This window comes from Muntiacus reevesi, chromosome 1, assembly GCF_963930625.1.
Source record: "Muntiacus reevesi chromosome 1, mMunRee1.1, whole genome shotgun sequence".
In the NCBI taxonomy this organism is placed as follows: domain Eukaryota; kingdom Metazoa; phylum Chordata; class Mammalia; order Artiodactyla; family Cervidae; genus Muntiacus; species Muntiacus reevesi.
In genome coordinates, this window is record NC_089249.1 from 193,686,126 (window position 1) to 193,703,646 (window position 17,521).

Genomic DNA, 17,521 nt, shown 5'->3' on the forward strand with positions numbered 1-17,521 from the left:
CAAAAACAACTGGCAGAGCATTGGTGAAAGGATGGTTTTTTTAGTAACTGGTGCTGGAATCACTGGATGACCCTATGGAAGAAAATGAACCTTGATCCCTACCACACACCATATACAAAACTCAGTTCCAGATGTCATACAGATCTCAGTGTTAGTTGCTTAGTCATGTCTGACTCTTTGCAACGCCATGGACTGTAGCCTGCCAGGCTCCTCTGTCCATGGAATTCTCCAGGCAAGAATACAGAATGGGTTGTCATTCCCTTTTCCAGGGGATGTTTCAGACCCAGGGATTAAACCTGGGTCTCCCACACTGCAGTAGATTCTTTACCACCTGAGCCTCCAGGGAAACTCAAATGGGAAAGCAATGTCAAGAAAGATACAGAACATCTTTGTGACTTTGGAGTAGGCAAGTATTTCTTTAACATGACATAAATCATTTTAATCATAAAGGAAAATATGCTAGGCTGTATTAAGATGACTTTGTTAATCAAATTGTTGTTGTTTAGTTGCTAAGTCATGTCCAATGCTTTTGTGACCCCGTGGGCTATAGCCCACCAGGCTCCTCTGTCCATGTAACTTTGCAGGAAAGAATACTGGAGTGGGTTGCCATTTCCTTCTCTAAGGGATCTTCCCAACCCAGGGATGGAACCCGCATCTCCTGCTTGGCCGGCAGACTCTTTACCACTAAGCCAAACTAAAAGACAAAGCCACAGACATATGTCTGCTAATCAAGGACTTGTGTCTAAAATACAGACTTCAATAATGAAGAGATTGCTTGTCTTCTTAAGTAAACAGAAGAGTTGAACAGGCATTTCACAAAAGAGGATATCCAAATAGCCAGAATGGGAAGCTACTCAGTTTCATTAGTCATCAGGAAAATGCAAAATGAAACCTCAGTCTGACATCAGCTCCCACATACACCCAGGCATGCTAGGGTGGCTAAAATGGAAAAAGAAAAGCTTTTGAGTTTTAGCAAGACCAGATCTCTCCTGTGTTGCTGGGAGAGCCCCAAAGAGAACAGTCACTTTGGAAAATGATTTGGTGATATCTACTAAGGCTAAGCATATTCCTGCCCTCTGACCTAAGTAATTCCACTCCTAGAATGAGTGCTTTGATCCAGGGTATATCTTTCCAGTTCTGTCACCCACTTTAAGCTTGGGCCTTCATCCTTTCTTCCTTCCAAGATACATAGGGTCCCATCTTGCCTCTCTCAGCCCACCCCAGCACTCTTCAACTGCTCTGGGTGCCACGGCCATCTCTCATCTGCAGCCACCAGTCCCTAAAGAAAAACAATGGTCAGACCTCTGGGCATCACTCACCTTCTGGTGCACGAGTGAAAACACACCACATCTGCCCCTGAGCTCCAAAGAAAATCATCCTCACCACACTGAGCAGAGATAAGTATGGAGCCTGCCCTGGCCATTAAATCACATGAAGGCCCTCCTTCCTGGAAATGGTCACTAATTAGCCACAACTGCCTCTCCAAAGGCAATCACCAAGTTATTATAAATACCTGGCAAAGTGAGGCATTTCCCCACTCTCCCAGGTGAACCAGGCTGACCAGGTAGTAGGCACCCTTCCTCCACCTAGGTACCACTGACAGTTAGAGCTGAATAAGCCTTTATGATGGTAGACCGTCCTGTGCATTGCAGTATGACTAACGACATCCCTGACCTCCACCCCTGGGTGGGACAACCAAAAAAGTCTCAGACATTGCCAAAGGTCCTGTGGGGGAATTACCCCCACAGGGTGTGGAATCACCCTGGATGAGAAGGACCAATTTAGCCCCATGGAAGTGACAAAGCAATGGTCTTGTCCTGGCCATATTTCCTCTGGGCAATATCTTGGTGCCAAAAACCAGCCCCAAATCAGCATTTTGAAAACTGTAAGTCAAGAATGGGTCACATTAGGAGGGTTCCAGACTGAAAATGCTGAGACCTGGGCCCTGGAGTTAGATCCTGCAGGCGCTGGTAGGGACCAGGTAACTGTACTTTTTTCACATCCTCCCTACTTGAGAAGTTTAAGAAGAACTGCATGCATGTGTGTGTGTGCTGAGTCGCTTCAGTCGTGTCTGACTCTTTTTGACCCTGTGGACTATAGCCTGCCAGGCTCCTCTGTCTATGGGATTCTCCAGGCAAGAATTCTGGGGTGGGTTTCCATGCCCTCTGCCAGGATATCTTCCCAACCAAGGGATTGAACCTGCATCTCCTGCATTGGCAGCCAGATTCTTTACCACTAGCACCACCTGGGAAGCCCTTAAGAAGCATTTCCCTAGTTTTATTAAAGTATAATTGACAAATAAAAATTGCATATATTTAAGGTGTACAATGCAATGATTTGATATATGTATCCTTTATGAAATGATTACCACAATCAGGCTATTAATGCATTCATCACCTCACTTAGTTACCTTATTTATTTATTTACTCTTTGGTTATACTGCATAGCATGTGGGATCTTAGTTCCTCAACCAGGGAGCCAACCCACACCCCATGCACCAGAAGCTCAGCGTCTCATCCACTGGCCTGCCAAGGACTACCCTAGTTGCCATTTTTTGTGTGTGTGCTGAGAACACTACTGTCCGACCACAGGATACGGTATCATTAACTATAATTACCACTGTCCATTAGATCCTCAGAACTTACTCATCTAATAACTGAAAGTTTGACTCCTTTGACCAGCATTTCCTCATTATCCTCCAGCCCTCAGTAACCACCGTCCTACTCTCTACTCTGTGAGTCTGAGTTTTTTAGATTTCACATGTAAATGAAATCATACAATATTTGTCTTTCTGTGTTCGGCTTATTTCACTTTGCATACTGTCCTACAGGCTCGTCCATGTTGTTGCAAATGGCAGGATTTCCTTCTTTGTGGCTGTGTATATATATATGTATGTGTGTGCGATGTTTTCTTTTTTCATTTCTTTCTTTCTTTTTGGCTACACTGTGTGGCCTGTGGGATCTTACTTCCCTGACCAGGGATTGAACCCATGCCCCTTGCAGTGGAAACATGAACTCCCAGCCACTGGATCACCAAGGAAATCCATTTATCACGTTTTCTTTATTCATTCATCCATTGATGAATAATTGGGTTGTTTCCATATCTCTGCTACTCTGAGCAGTGCTGCAGTGAGCATGTTGGAGCAGGTATTTCTTCAAGATACTGATTTCACTTCCTTTGGATATATACCCAGAAGTGAGGTTACCGGATCATATGATAGTTCTATTTTTAATCCTTTGAGGAACTTCCATACTGTTTTCCATAAAGGAAACTTCCTAAATTGTATTATATATTTGCATTTATGGCCTCTCTCCCCTACTAGCATGTAAGATCTCTGAGTATACGTGTGCTCAGTCGTGTTCGACTTTTTACGACTTCAAGGACTGTAGCCCACCTAGCTCCTCTATCCATGGAATTTTCCTGGCAAGAATACTGGAGTGGGTTGCCATTTCCTACTCCAGGGGATTTTCACAACCCAGGGAGCAAACCTCCGTCTCCTTCATCTCCTGCATTGGCAGGTGGATTCTTTACCATTGCACCACCTGGGAAGTCCTAAGATCACTGAGGGTAGGAATAAAACAGAGGGTTCAATGTGTATTTGAGACTTGGGAATTCTTTTTGAATAAGCTTATTGAAGTAAAATTTATAAGCCACAAAATTTTCACCCATTTTAAGTATAGGAATCACTGTTTCCTTAGTAAATTTGCCAAGTTGTGCAGTTATCATCACAATCCAGTTTTAGAATATTTCCATCACTCCAAGTAGAAGCTTCACACCTGGTTCCAGTTAATCCCCACTCCTGCCTTCAGCCCCATGGAACCCCCAATCTACTTTTTGTCTCCACAGATTTGCCTCTTATGGACATTTCGTATAATGGGCCATGTGCTTGGTTGCTCAGTCCCATCCGACTCTTTCTGACACCATGGACTGTACCCACCAGGCTCCTCTGTCCATGGGAGTTTTCAACCAAGAATACTGGAGTGAGTGCTATCTTCTCAAGGGGATCTTCCCGACCCAGGAATTGAATCTGAGTCTCTTGCATCTCCTGCATTGCAGGAGAGTTCTTTACCACTGAGCCAGGAGGGAAGCCCATAATGGACCATATAATTTATGATATTTTGTGTCTGACTTCTTTCACTAAGCATGATTATTTTGAGTGCCATTGTATTATTGTGTCAGTATTTTGTTCCTTTTTATGGTTGAGTTATACTCTATCATATGGATGAACCACATTGTGTTGATCCATTCATCAGCTGATGGACATTTGAGTTGTTTCCACTTTGGAACTATTATGAAAAATGCTGCTGTATGTATGCACAGACAAGTCTCTGTGGACACACCTGTTCATTCTCTTGGGTAGATACCTGGAGTGAAATTTCTAGGCTGCATGGTAAGTTTGAAAGTGAAAGTGAAAGTTGCTCAGCCGTGTCCAACTCTTTGTGACCCCACGGACTATACAGTCCATGGAATTCTCCAGGCCAGAATATTGGAGTGGGTAGCCTTTCCCTTCTCCAGGGGATCTTCCGAACCCAGGGATTGAACACAGGTCTCAAGCGTTGCAGGTGGATTCTTTACCAGCTGAGCCACAAGGGAAGACCATAGTAAGTTTAGGTTTGCCTTTCTAAGAAACTGCCAAACTGTTTTCCAAAGTGGCAGGGCCATCTTGGATTGGAGGTTAGGATTATGAACTACAATTTTACAGACAATGAAACCAGCTAAGACTTGTCAGGTGATTTGCTGAAAGTCTACTTGGGTTGTCAAGTGTTGGAGTTGAGATTCAAATCTGGTTTTTCTTTTTTTTTTTTTTTTCACGTTAGATAGAGTATGCACTTTTAAAACTAACACCCAAAATGCCGCCGACAATGAGTCACACCTACCCAACTTCATTTCCCTCTCATACAAATTTCACTATTCTCGGACAAGGCACTTAGGGAAAAGTGGTACATGTCAGATGGCTGAATCTGGGGGAGTACATTTGCTTTATAGACAAATGAAAAAGATAGCCAGAATGTGAGAATAAGGAGATGGCTAATGAAATGACAGGTCCAAGCAACAGTTCACAGATTATCAAACCAGTAGGGGACAGTCAAAGGAAAATTTACAAAGGCAGGATCAGGATCAGGCTGATGGCATGTGAACCCCTGATAGTCCTCAGCAACGAAGACAGCCAGACTTTATATCCCCCTGGTGAGAGTTTCCAGCACCACTTAGAAAGAATTGAATATCTTTCCACTTTTGAATTTGACTGGGGACAAAGACAAATGTTAAATGACATAATAAAGAGATGCCATCAGCCAATACCAAACTAGGGGAAACTGTAGAGCAAACAGCCTGGTTCTTTTCCCCACCTCGAAGCACGTGCGGTCTTAGATCTCTCATCAGGGATCAAACTCGTGCCAGTTGCGGTGAAAATATGGAAACCCAAGTCCCAACAACTGGACCACCAGGGAATTCCCAACCTAACTTCTTATGCAAACGAATTACCAAAAAAAAAAAAAAAAAGAGAGAGAGAGAGAGAAAGAGGGAAAGGAAATCTTGTAAAACAAGGTTACATAGGTTTAACCTGGTTTAAACCTATTGTTTCACCAGGTTAGACAAACTTGCTAAGCAATATTTCAGAGATTCATTAACAAAATGCCGTGTGAGGATCTCGTTTAGATTCTGACTCAAACACATCAAAGAAAGAAAGAAAAAAAAAACAGAACAACTGACATCTGAAACTGATGCAACATTGTAACTCAACTATACTTCAATTGAAAAACACGTGATGGGGGAATTTTTACAGACTGATACTTCCGATAAACATGTAAGTATGATCACAATATTGTGGTTAAGTTTTTTTTTTAAGTGTTGCTCTTTTTTTAAAAAAAAAAAAAAAAGATAAAAAGGAGAGTACTTACAAATGAAATGGTGTGATATCATCTGATTTTTCTTAAAAATACCCAGTGAGTATTAATTCATTCAGACAAGAAAGGATGCTAAATGAGTGAGTTTGATGAGTAACAGAATTATTTGCAGTCTCAAAGGACCTCCCCACAAGATACTTAACTTCAAAGGAGGAAATAGTTACTTTAAAGAGGAGAAACTTTGCCCCTATCTCCCAGTGATCAGCTAACATTGTTAGTGATGGAACTAATTGAGAAAGATCTATCAATTCTTTGATATTTCTGCCAAAAAAAAAATAATAATCCATAACCTGAATCTAATCATGAGAAAACATCAAACTTCTGCTGAACGACATGCTTCCAAGTGACTGAAGTATATTTTTCCAAAATGTCAGGGTTACAAAAGACAAATAAAGCTTCAGAAACTGTTCTGATTGAAGGTAACTAAAAAGACAAGTGAATACAACAAGCTGGGGTTTTCTTCTGCTATCAAAGTCAGCAATGGGACAATTGGTGAAATCTGATTAAAGTTTGTAGATTTGCTGATTTTGACCATTCTACTGGGTTTTGTAGGAGAATACCTTGTCCTTAGGAAAAGTGAAATATTTAGGTAGATGTATGTATGAATAGATAGATAGATAGACAGGAGCCTGGACTGAAGTGTAAGTGATCCTTCTTAACCAGGATCAGTTTCCCCTGAAATTCTTGTACATGAGTGAGAAATCAGTTTCTCATAGTTATTAATGAATTTCCCTGGTGGCTCAGTGGTAAAGAATCTGCTTGCCAATGCAGGAGATGTGGGTTCGATCCCTGGGCTGGGAAAATCCCCTGGAGCAGGAAATAGCAACCCACTCCAGTATCCTTGACTGGAAAATCCCATGTACAGAGAAGACTGGCAGGCTAACGTCCATGAGGTCTCAAGAGTGCAGCATGACCTAGCGACCGACTAAGACAGATATATATTACTCTGCCAGCTGATACACAGGTGAGGGACTAGATAAAGGAAGAAGGTGGTCAGAGCAGGCTTCTCTGAGGAGGTGCATTTGGAAGTATGTAGGTATTTGGGGGAAATTTACTGACTCTGGCCTGGTCTGTGTCTCTTCCTCCTCCCAATCCCAACAACCTCCTCCCAACCTCCAAACAGGTTGTCTCTGAACTGCTGGAGAAAGGAGAATTCCGATGGGGGTGGGTGTGTGCGTGCGCACGCGGGTCTCCGTCTCTAGCCACCATCCGCTCCACTCCTCTCTTCCACTGGCTGCCCTAGCTCTGTGTAGGTGTTGCTGGGCAGAGCTTCGGTTTTAGGGCCGGGTTCCCCATCAAAGCTGTAGATCTATTTTCAAAGGATCCGCTGGGCCCTGTGCCTGTGGACAAAGAAGGGTGTGTCATCCTGGAGCCCAGTACAGAGCCTTTTCAGCTGCATCCCAGCTGGGCATCTCCTGGATCTGCAGGGGGTGCTCGGGGGACTGGTGGGGCCTGGCTGCCCACACTCCCCACTCCTTCCATGGCAAAGAGGGGATTGAGGATCCTTTCTCTGGCCCACTGGTGGAACTGGTATGATCTGGAGTCAGCCCGCCTGAGTTCAAATCCAGACAGGAACATTTATGATTACTGAAAAAAAAAAATCCAGCCAGGCACTGTCCCAACCAGCTGTGTGAACCCTAAGCTGCCATTTAAATTCTCTGAATCCTCATCTCCATAAAAGGAGTTTATCAGTAACTCCTGCCTCCCGAGGATTCTGTCTTCCTGTCTGGAAAGTGCTTGCTGGGGACTTCCCTGGTGGTCCAGTGGCTAAGACTCCATGCTCCCAATGCAGGAGACCCAGGGTTCTATCCCTGGTCGGGGAACTAGATCTCACATGCTGCAACTAAGAGTTCACATGCTGCAACTAAAAATCTTGCATGCCACAACTAATACCCGGCATAGCCAAATAAATAATTAAGGGGGAAAAAAGAAAGTGCATGATGAGGTTGGCCATTCGCTTGTGGAACACCGGGCTTTAGAGGGGTATCTGAATCTGTGTCTCCCAAGACCATCTCTCCAGCTGCCTGGGAGGAATGTACACTTGGGATGAAGAAAGGGGTTCCCCACCACCTGCCAGATTTTCTCTCTGAAGGATGGGCAGAGGTCCTGGGACTAATCAATCACTGGGAGGGGCCAGACAACTGCCCGGGGGTGGGGAGGACGTCAACATTTACCCGGTTTTCTCAAAAGCCACTGAGATCCTGGCTCTGACAGGGCGAGGGGTGGGGGAAAGTATGAACCAGAAGGCTGGAAAAGGATGAGTGGTCTGGATAGCAGCCACCCTCCCTGCCCCCACCCACCCCCAGGGTGCTAATGGGGCAACTGCCGCCTTAAGCCTCAAAAGACAACCACCACCAGAAAGAGACACTGAACCGTTTATTGGCCTGGGCCTGAGTCTCAGGCAGGAGGGGCATCCGGGGAGCTGTGTAAGGGGAGACAAGCCCCCAACTGGCTCCTTGCCCCCCCAGAGATCCCCTCCCTCAGCCTTTGCAGTCACAGGAAATCACTTTCAGGCGTGAAGGTTCCTTCCCCCCACCCCCAGGTGAACTGCACCCCAGCTCTCCAGCGGGGAGATAAGCCAGCAGTGACAAAGGGGTCGGTGCAGGACCAGACCTCTCTTTGGCAGCTTCAGTACAGACGAGAGGAGACAAAATAGCATGCATCCTGGGAGACATGGCAAGGGGAGGGGACCACATATTACACATACACACACACACACACGCACAGACACTGACAGACGCGCATAAATATATGTTTGTACCGCAACATCCCTTCCCTCCATCCACAGATTTAGCAAAGTCCTTCTGGAGTGGGTTAAGAGAGGGCATCCCACCATTGTCCTTGATACCCCCAACCCCGTGCTCCATTTGGTGTAGCTGGAAAGGAGGCACAGGAGGCTCAAGGCTGTCCTGCCCTAGACTGGGTACCTTGGCTGGGTCTGGAAGTGAGCGGCGCTTAGGGAGGGTGATTATTTTATAGGGAGGTCGGAGGTATGGTGTCAACAGCTCCCCTAGCACTTTCTCCTATTCCACCCTGCCCCACTGGGAGAGCCCTCCTCAGGCCCCCAGACCAGTTTTCCCAGCCTGGGTGACTCCTCTGAGCCCCCAGTAGTGCAATCTGGCCAATGAGGTCTGAGAATGGGGGTTAGTCCCCCCCTCCATCCCCACGTGGTTTCCTGGCATCTCCTGTAGAATAAGAAGAGAAAGGGAAGAAGTTGCCAGAGCGGCAGCTGGTGACATTTGGGGAAGCTGTGGATTTGAGGCCAGGAACTGTTCTCCCCAGGACCGCCCAGAAAGGTCAGAAAGGAGGTCTCCAGCCCCTCGGGATGCAGTGGTTCCAGGAGCATAGGCTCTGAGGTGGCCAGGAGAAGGTAGCAAGGGGGGATGGTAAATTCAGAGAGGGGAGTCAGAAACAGGGCGGAGGTTCAGGCGAAATGTTGACATTCTTCATCTGGGGTTGGAAATGGCTCCTATGCTGTGTTCCACTCGAGCACCTGCCTGCTGTCACTCGGGTCCTTTCCAGGTTCCCCCACCCCACCCCCGTCCCCGGTCCTCCCCACGATCCAGTTTCAAAGAGGTCACCATGCTGAGCCCCAGCACCCTGCTTGCTGCTGTGCCATCTGACTGGTCAAAGCCTCAGTTGACCGTCCCAAGCATGAAAAACCTTCAGCATCACCCAGGTCTGTGGAATGGGGGCATCTTACTTGGCAATCCCTGCCCCCCCGCAGCCCCATTTCTGTCCCAGGTCCCAGGAGCTTCTCCACGGAACTCTCTGCCATGATGGCCTGGCTGTCAGCCCACTTGCCCCTCACACCATTGTGTTGCCCTCCAGAAATGTGGGTGATGTGGGCATCTGCATGCCCTTCTCCAGGGAACTGGAGCTGCGAAGGGGCAGGAGGTGGTGGCCCGGGGTTCCGTCCCGCCGCCCTTGCACCCCTGCCGCCTGCCGCCAGCACTGCAGCGGCCGTAACACCTCCCGCCGCAGGTCCCGGCTGCGCCACGTGTAGATGACCGGGTTGAGCAGCGAGTTGAGGGTGGCGAAGGCAAAAAAGTAGTGGGCCTGGTAGAGCATGGGGCAGGTCCGGACCGGACAGGCATAGTCCAAGAGGAGGATGCTAAATGCGGGCAACCAGCAGAAGATAAAGACACCCAGCACGATGGTGACCGTCTTGAGCAGGGCGAGTGTCTGTGGAGCAGCCACATCAGCCTGGCTGGAGCGGACCACACAGTAGATGCGGATGTACAGAGCTACGATGGCCGACAGGATGACCGAGAAGATGGTCACCACGCAGAGCACGTAGGGCTTGGCGTAGAGCGGCAGAACGGTGGAGCAGGCCTCCAGGTGGCCCAGGCAGTTCCAGCCGAGGATGGGCAGGCCGCCGAGGACCAGCGAGATGAGCCACGAGGCCGCGATGAGCAGCAGCATGCGGCAGCTCTTGTCACTGCCGTAGAGCTTGACCTTGGCGATGGCCACGTGCCGCTCGATGGCGATGGCCAGGAGGCTGAAGACAGAGGCGGAGAGCGTGATGAAGGCAGAGCCCTCGCGGGCAAACCACTGCACAGGCGTCAGCCCTAGTGTGACAGAACCGGAGAGCAAGGTATTGGCTATGAAGGCCACGCCCGCCAGCAGGTCTGATGCCGCTAGGTTGCCCAGGAACAGGTACATGGCCGAGTGGAACTTGCTGTTGCGGGCAACTGCGATGAGCACCAGGAGGTTCTCTACTATGATGGCACAACACAGGAGGATGATGAGGGCCGAGGCCACCTGACGGGAGGGTGTATCCTTCGTGTCGGGACTCTCCTTGGTGTAATTATAGTGTTCCCTGACCTTGCTGGAGCTTAGGTACTCTGAGTACACGCTGCCCATGGTGGGGCTCAGTAGTCAGCTGGGGCCATGGGGCTGTTGATGCTGCAGAGAGAAAACACAGACAGACAGACAGGTCAGTGCTGTGGCTGCAGCCTGGGCTGACTCTGGACTGGGCTGTGGTTCACATTCCAGTTCTGTCACATGAAGTCAGAATTATCATCATCTCTGCTTTACAAATGGGGGAGGGGGGGCTTCCCAGGTGGCACTAGTGGTAAAGAATCAGCCTGACAATGCAAGAGAGGCAAGAGATGCAGGTTCGATCCCTGGGTCGGGAAGATCCCCTGGAGGAGGGCATTGCAACCCATTCCAGTATTCTTGTCTAGAGAATCCCATGAACAGAGGAGCCTGACGGGCTTCAGTCCACAGGGTCACAAAGAATCAGACACGACTGAGCGATTGAGCAAATGAGCACTGCTTTACAAATGGGAAACCCAGAGAGGTCAACTCACTTTCCCAAAGCCTCAAAACTATTCAGTGGCAGAGCCTCAGAGACCCACTCCAAAGCGACTACAACTTCTAGGCTACAGCATCTTGCAAAGGAACAGAAGCTCCCCTAAAGGGCATAAGAGACATGAAGTGGACTTCTGGAAGCCTTACCCACCCACCCAGACAGGGAGTCTTAGCCAGAACCTGGAGGCTTGTCTCCTTTCTCGAATACACTGGAGCCTTGGGCCCTGTGCCGCCTGCCAACCTGGGTCAGCGAGATGCTGGTCGCTGATAGCACCATCCCCTGCTCATTACCACCCACTGCTCTGGATTTCAGGCTGGGTTTAAGCCTAGAGGCCCTGGGTGTTCCCGAGATAAGGTTTTGGGGAGACACCTGGGCGGCCCCAAGGTTTGAGCATCACAAAGGTCACATCATCTTCAAGGACATAGACCTTGCAGGCAATCCAGGGTTCAGCCCCACTCCCACATCTGGCATGGTGTGGGATGCTGGGCCAAGTCACTTGATGCTTGGTCTCTAGGTCTCAATGGCCTCATCTGTGCAATGGGGAGAAGAAAGCCCATTTCAGAGGGGTGATGGGAAAATCCTGTTGAATGATACTTGCAGCACATTTAGCACATAGCAGGCACACAATAAATATTAGCTAATATTATTAGCTCCCCTCTTCCTGCCATGCCATAGGGAGGGACTAGGTGCCTTCCTCCCAGTCTTTTGGGAGGGGATGCCGAGGGAGCCAGCTGGGCAAGAGTCCACAACAGCCTGTTCTCATCAGCACCACCTAGCCCTGCCCTGGGACACAGGGTCTTAGCCGGGTGGGCAGGGCCCCGTGGCACCCCCCTCCCCAGCCAGGATGAAATCCAGATGTGAGAGCCTTGGAACACACAGGGTGGAGTCCTTGCTCTCCAGTCATATCCGGTGTGGGGAAGGCTGGGAGGGGATGATGGGATGGGGGAGCCACAGGAGACCCGTCTGGGAGGTCCTGGCTGGGAGGATGGTGCAGCTGGGCCAAAGTCATGTGAGTGGTGAGGGGGCGTGCAGCCCCGCGGGGAAGAGGAGGGGACGGTATTCCCTTCCATGAAAGCCTGAGTCACCCCTCTGCCAAGGAAAACTGAGCCGTGGGGGGAGGGGGCGGGAAGGAGCGCGTAGGCAGAGAGGGTGAGAGGCCAATACCATGGCCTCCCCCCAGCTTGGGAATTGGGGCGGGGGCCGGGAGGTGGTCTCAGAGGAACTGGTGTAGGGTGTGCCTTTCACGAGGGCCACAAGGGGGGCCAGGAGGAAGCTCCAGACCAGCAGTTAGTTAATGGAGTGGGCGAGCGCGGGAACAGCCCTCCCCAAGTCCCTGGAAACATGCCTTGCAAGGACCACACGTGCATGCCAGGAGCACCGGTTCCAGAAAAGGCTGGTTAGGCCCGTTCTCTGTGAGCCTGGGAATGATGAGGGGCTTCCGGGGTCATCCAGCCATCTCAGTCTCGGACACCCCCTCGGAGGGGCGCCCTGGCCCCCGGCCTGACAGAGGCAGCTGCTCCCCCTGGGCAAAAGGACATCCGTCCTAGTTTGGGAACAGAGAAAGGCTTGTGCGCATCCCCAGGGACTGTCGCTCCGCCCAGATCGCCACACAGAGGCCCCTTGTTCCCCTGCCGGACGGGGCCCAGGCGCCCCGATGCCCTCTGCCCATTGCAGCGGGCTTGGCCCAAGTCTTGGGCCTTACCAGACCGACAGTCCGGCCAGAAACAGTCCCGCGCTCTGATTGGCTCATTTTCAATCCAAGAGTATTGAGCAACTCAGGCCTATTGGCCGGAGCTTTGCATCCTCGACATTTGATTGGTCCAGTTGGGGGCGCTCTATGGCTTGCACTACTGAGCCGGCCCTTTCCAGGCGGTTGGAGCTCATTTCTTTTCGAGGACATTTGTTAAGACTGTGTGGATGTCCCCCGGGAGAGTCTGAACCACAGCCTGACCGCTGGGTCACCCCGACCAGTCACCCTCGGGCTGCCCTGGCCTACTGGCCCCCTCCTGGGGGTTATTATTGAGAATCGAGGGCCCGTGGCAGGTCTGGGAAGCACCCTTGCTGGTGGGCTAAAAGCCCAGGATATGCCCCCTGCACCGCCCCTCAAACCCGTCTCCTGTCTGGCGGCCCAGAGAAAGATTTATGGCCGATTCCTAGAGAAATAAGAAGTGGTTTCAGTCCTCATACCCCAGGGACTGACCAAAATGTCGTCTTCTTCCTTGGGAGACTACCCTCATTTCTTATAGCCTCAGAAGGAAGGGTGGTTAGTTAGAGAAGAGGAGTGCCTCTTTCTTCTCCACTAGGACGTCGCCTAAGGCAGGTTCACGATTCCCAGAAAGAGGAACCAGGGTCTGGAGGCTGGAGCTGGCACAGTCACCCTGAGGTAAATACAGGCCTGGCCTGCTTCCCCTCCCTACATCAGGCTCCAGGCGTGGCTAACGCAGGGCCTGACTCCTCTTCACCTTCATCAAGGCAGTCACCTCCCAGATGCTCAGTAAGCGGTCACTAGGTTCAGCACTGGGGAATGGCCAGGCCTGAAGCAAAAGGGACAAGCGATGGGGTTTGGAGGGAAGGAAAGGGAGACACACCAAGACTGTTCAGGGGGAGATTAGGAGAGAGGAAGGCAGGAGGAAGTCTCAGTGGCTTCCAGAAGCCCCTCTCGCAAGTTCTATGGAGGCATGCCTGTGGTTACTGATCCTCTGGGCATTCACAGGTCCCAAGCCCCTCGCCCTAGGGTATCCCCTTGGGCTCAGTTTCCCTTCAGTTGCCCTCTACTTCCCAGGGGGCCCGGTAGTACAGAATCTGCCTGCATTTCAATCCCCGGGTCAGGAAGATCCCCTGGAGGGGGAAAAGGCAACCCACTCCAGTATTCTTGCCTAGGAAATCCCACGGACAGAGGAAATCCCTGGCAGGCTACAGTCCATGGGGTCACAAAGAGTCAGACACGACAGCTCGCGTGCATGCATCCATGCCCCCCTATACTGCCATTCTCCATGCAGCAGCCAGGGGGAGCTTTTAAATTTATAGCTTCAATATGTCACTCCTCACCTCCAAACTCTTCCTTGGTTCCCCAGTATCCAAAGTGGCCCCTGCCCACCTCCACTCATCCCACTCTCCCCCAGGGCCAGTCCACTGGACCACGCTGGCCTCTCACGTTTCAGCCCCATGCCTACCAAGAGCTTTTGCCTCTGCTGTTTCTTCACCTGGCATGGCCTTCCTCTTTCAGGTTTCTGTTTAGTGGCCTCTAACCACTAGGCTATCCTAGCCACCTTCCCTAGGCCCTTTCTATCACAGTGTCTTTTATTATATTCACAGCACTCGCCAATCTCAGAAATTATCATTGTATTTCTTGTTTTTTTGTCAACTTCCATGGTTGAATGTGTGTCAGAGGCCAGCAGCTAAATCCTTCAGCCCCTGGAAGGATGCCTGGCATACTTAGAAAGCACTCAGAAACTGTGTGGGATGGATGGATGAATGGATAGATGGGTGAATAGATGAATGAATGAACAAGTGAATGAGGGCCCCCGAGGGTGGAAGCTCCTAAACTCAGCCCTGGCTCAGACAACAGTAAAGGAGGCGACAGACACCTCTGGTCCGCGGGCAGGCTACCCCCACCAGGGAAGCCCAGCGTCTCCTTGGAGACACAGCACAACCCGCCCCCGCCCTCAGGCAGTAGTCTCGGCCTCCTTATCTGGCGGTGGAATGCACGGTATCCACACTGGCTGCCTCTGGGGCCGCGCCTCCTTTCTTCCGCGACAGTCACACGCAGGGGACCCCCAAGTCTCCAAGTGGGGGTGGGGGACGCCTGTGCATCCAGCCCGGGGCCCCGCCTCGATCTTCCCAGAGAACTGGGGAGAGGCGGGGAGAGGGTCCAGCGACAGCTGCGCCGCGAGTGCCGCGCCCGTGTTGCTCCACGCGGGACACCGTGGGCTCAGCGCGTGGCGCCTGGAGTGTCTGACTAGGGCAGAGTCTGGTGAGGGGATGGAAATCCCCGGTGAGTCAACTCGTGCCCGAAGGAGTGGGCGAGGTTCCCACGCTTGTCTGGGCCCAGAACCGCGCGGGGTCCGCGCCACGCGTGCCCGGGCCCGCGCCCCTTCTCCAGGCCCCAGGGGAAAGAAGAGGCGCCGAAGCCACGCAGTCAGGTTCACTTTCCTTTCAGAACAAAGTCACGACTCCACGGGGGGCAGGGCGGAGGACTGGAAGAGATGAGCTACTCAGGGAAACTGAGGCAGAGGACCAGACGCGCAGGAGGTGGGCATCTGCCCTCCTCGGGGGCCCCGCCCCTTGGTTGTACCGCGGCGCGCAGCACCTTTCGCCCGCATCCAGCCGGAGTCAGCAAAGAGGGGCGTCCTCCCCTCCCCCATATACAGTCCCCAAACCCCTGGTCCGGGGGGCACGGCATCCTGCCTCCCAGTCTCCGACCGAAAGCGCTTGGATTCCGCCTTCTCCTCCCGGCCAACTTCCTGCCGCTGGAGAAGGCGGGGAACTCAGTCTGGGGGTTCGCGGCCAAGGCAATGGGGCCTCCTAGGGTCGTGGAGAGGGCGCACGATGACCACTCCCTGGGTGCAGCCGGAGGACCGGCAGTGCGTGCGCGCCCCGGGAGCCCCCGACCCCTGGCGGGCTTTCCTAGCTCGGATCCGAGACCTCCGGGGACCGGGGCCCGCCCTTTCTGCCTCCCCCTCGCCACGCACGCTCACCTGGCTAGGCCGACCCGGCTCCTTGCCTGGGCCGGAGGGGCTTTGGCGCCTGCGTCCCCCGGGACGGCCGCGGCAGGGGCTGGGACTGCCCGCCGGGCTCCTCTGCGTCCCGGGGCTGGGGACTGGGGACTCAGGGGCACGGAGGGAAGAGCCGCCTTGGCCCCCACTCGCCCCGCCCTGTCTCCGCCTCCTTTCCGGCCGGCGGCTGCAGCAATGAATTCCAGATGTGATCAGCTCAGCGGGGCGCGCGCGAGGGCGGGCTTGGGGGAGGCGCGCAGGGTCCCTTTGTCCGCACCCCCACCTCCAGCCCTGCCCCCTCCCAGCCCCCACCCGTGAGAACCGGCCAGCGCATGACGTCGCGCAGCCCCGTACTGTCCAGTCGCTCCTGCCCAGGTGGCCTCAACCTGAAATAACTGTCTTGGATTGCAGATATACTCTTGGCCCCTGCCTGGCATCCTGGAATTGCAGGAGGGCAAGGAATTGCCTTACTTATTCAGCAGGGAGCCACGAAGCACCTACTACGGTCAACACAACAAATAGGCATTAAGCGCCCGCTATGTGTTCATCCAACAAATAAGCAAGTTCCTATTATGTGCTAGATTATGGCGGTGGTTTAGTCGCTAAGTGGTGTCCGACTCTTGCAACCCCATGGGCTGTAGCCCCAGGCTCCTCCTTGGGATGTTGATTTCCCAAACAAGAATACAGGAGTGGGTAGCCATTTCCTTCTCCAGGGGATCTTCCTGACCCAGGACCCACTGGCGGGTGGATGCTTTACCACTGAGCCAGGGAAGCCCAGTAATTGCTAGGCCCTACCACAAAGAATGGATTGGTTTTTGCCTCGATAAAGCCCCAGAATTGAGGCCCTGGGCCATCTGCCTTAGAAGACTGGGAGCACTCAGCAGCCTCCACAGGCTCTGTCCATGGAGTACTGTCCTTGTGGTCGACCAGCAGGCCCAAGCTAATTATTGCTTTTCAAGTTGGTTCCCAGTCTTATATCTAGGTTTTTGTTTGTTTGTTTTGGTGTTTTTTTTTCTTTTCCCTTTGGCTGAGCCTTGAGGGATCTTAATTCCCCAACCAGGGATCAAACCCCATGCCCCCTGCAGTGGAAGTACAGAGTTTTAACCACTGGACCGCCAGGGAAGTCCTAGCCAGTTCTTTAGTTTCCCATTTTTTCCTCACTCAGCTTTTCCTGGGCATCTCTGTGTGCCTGGCTGCAGAGAGGAAGCATTTACTGATGTGTGTGTGTGAAATCAGGGACTAGGCAATATGTCCCTCACTCCTTCGGAAACAGCAACCCATTCCCATATTCTTGCCTGGAAAAATTCCATGGACGAGGGAGCCTGGCAGGTTCTAGTCCATGGGGTCACAAAGAGTCAAACATAACTGAGTGACCGAGATCCCACGCACAGGCATAGCAGTGAGCAGAAAAGGGAAAAAAGTCCTGCTTCATGGAACTTATGTTCAGAAAGGCACTATTTGTGGAAATGAATACATCATCTGCTTATATGTTTACTTACCACAATACAGTAAGCACCTGCCATGTGCCAGACACACATGGCTGGAGATATATCAGGAAACAAAACAGATAAAACTCCCTGTCC

General features: G+C 51.6%; 1 protein-coding gene across 1 annotated transcript; it reads right to left on the minus strand.

The window, feature by feature from the left end:
- Positions 1-8,280: 8,280 nt before the first annotated feature.
- Positions 8,281-16,087, minus strand: S1PR2 (sphingosine-1-phosphate receptor 2). Its single transcript, XM_065932648.1, has 2 exons — positions 15,921-16,087; positions 8,281-10,814 (listed from the first exon to the last, which is right to left on the minus strand). The coding sequence occupies exon 2, from the start codon at positions 10,770-10,772 to the stop codon at positions 9,714-9,716; it is 1,059 nt and encodes a 352-aa protein (XP_065788720.1). The 5' UTR covers positions 10,773-10,814; positions 15,921-16,087; the 3' UTR covers positions 8,281-9,713.
- Positions 16,088-17,521: the final 1,434 nt, after the last annotated feature.

What these genes read in the sequence shown, in the direction of transcription:
- S1PR2 (XM_065932648.1), bottom strand. Translation starts at nt 10,772, where the DNA reads ATGGGCAGCGTGTACTCAGAGTACCTAAGCTCCAGCAAGGTCAGGGAA.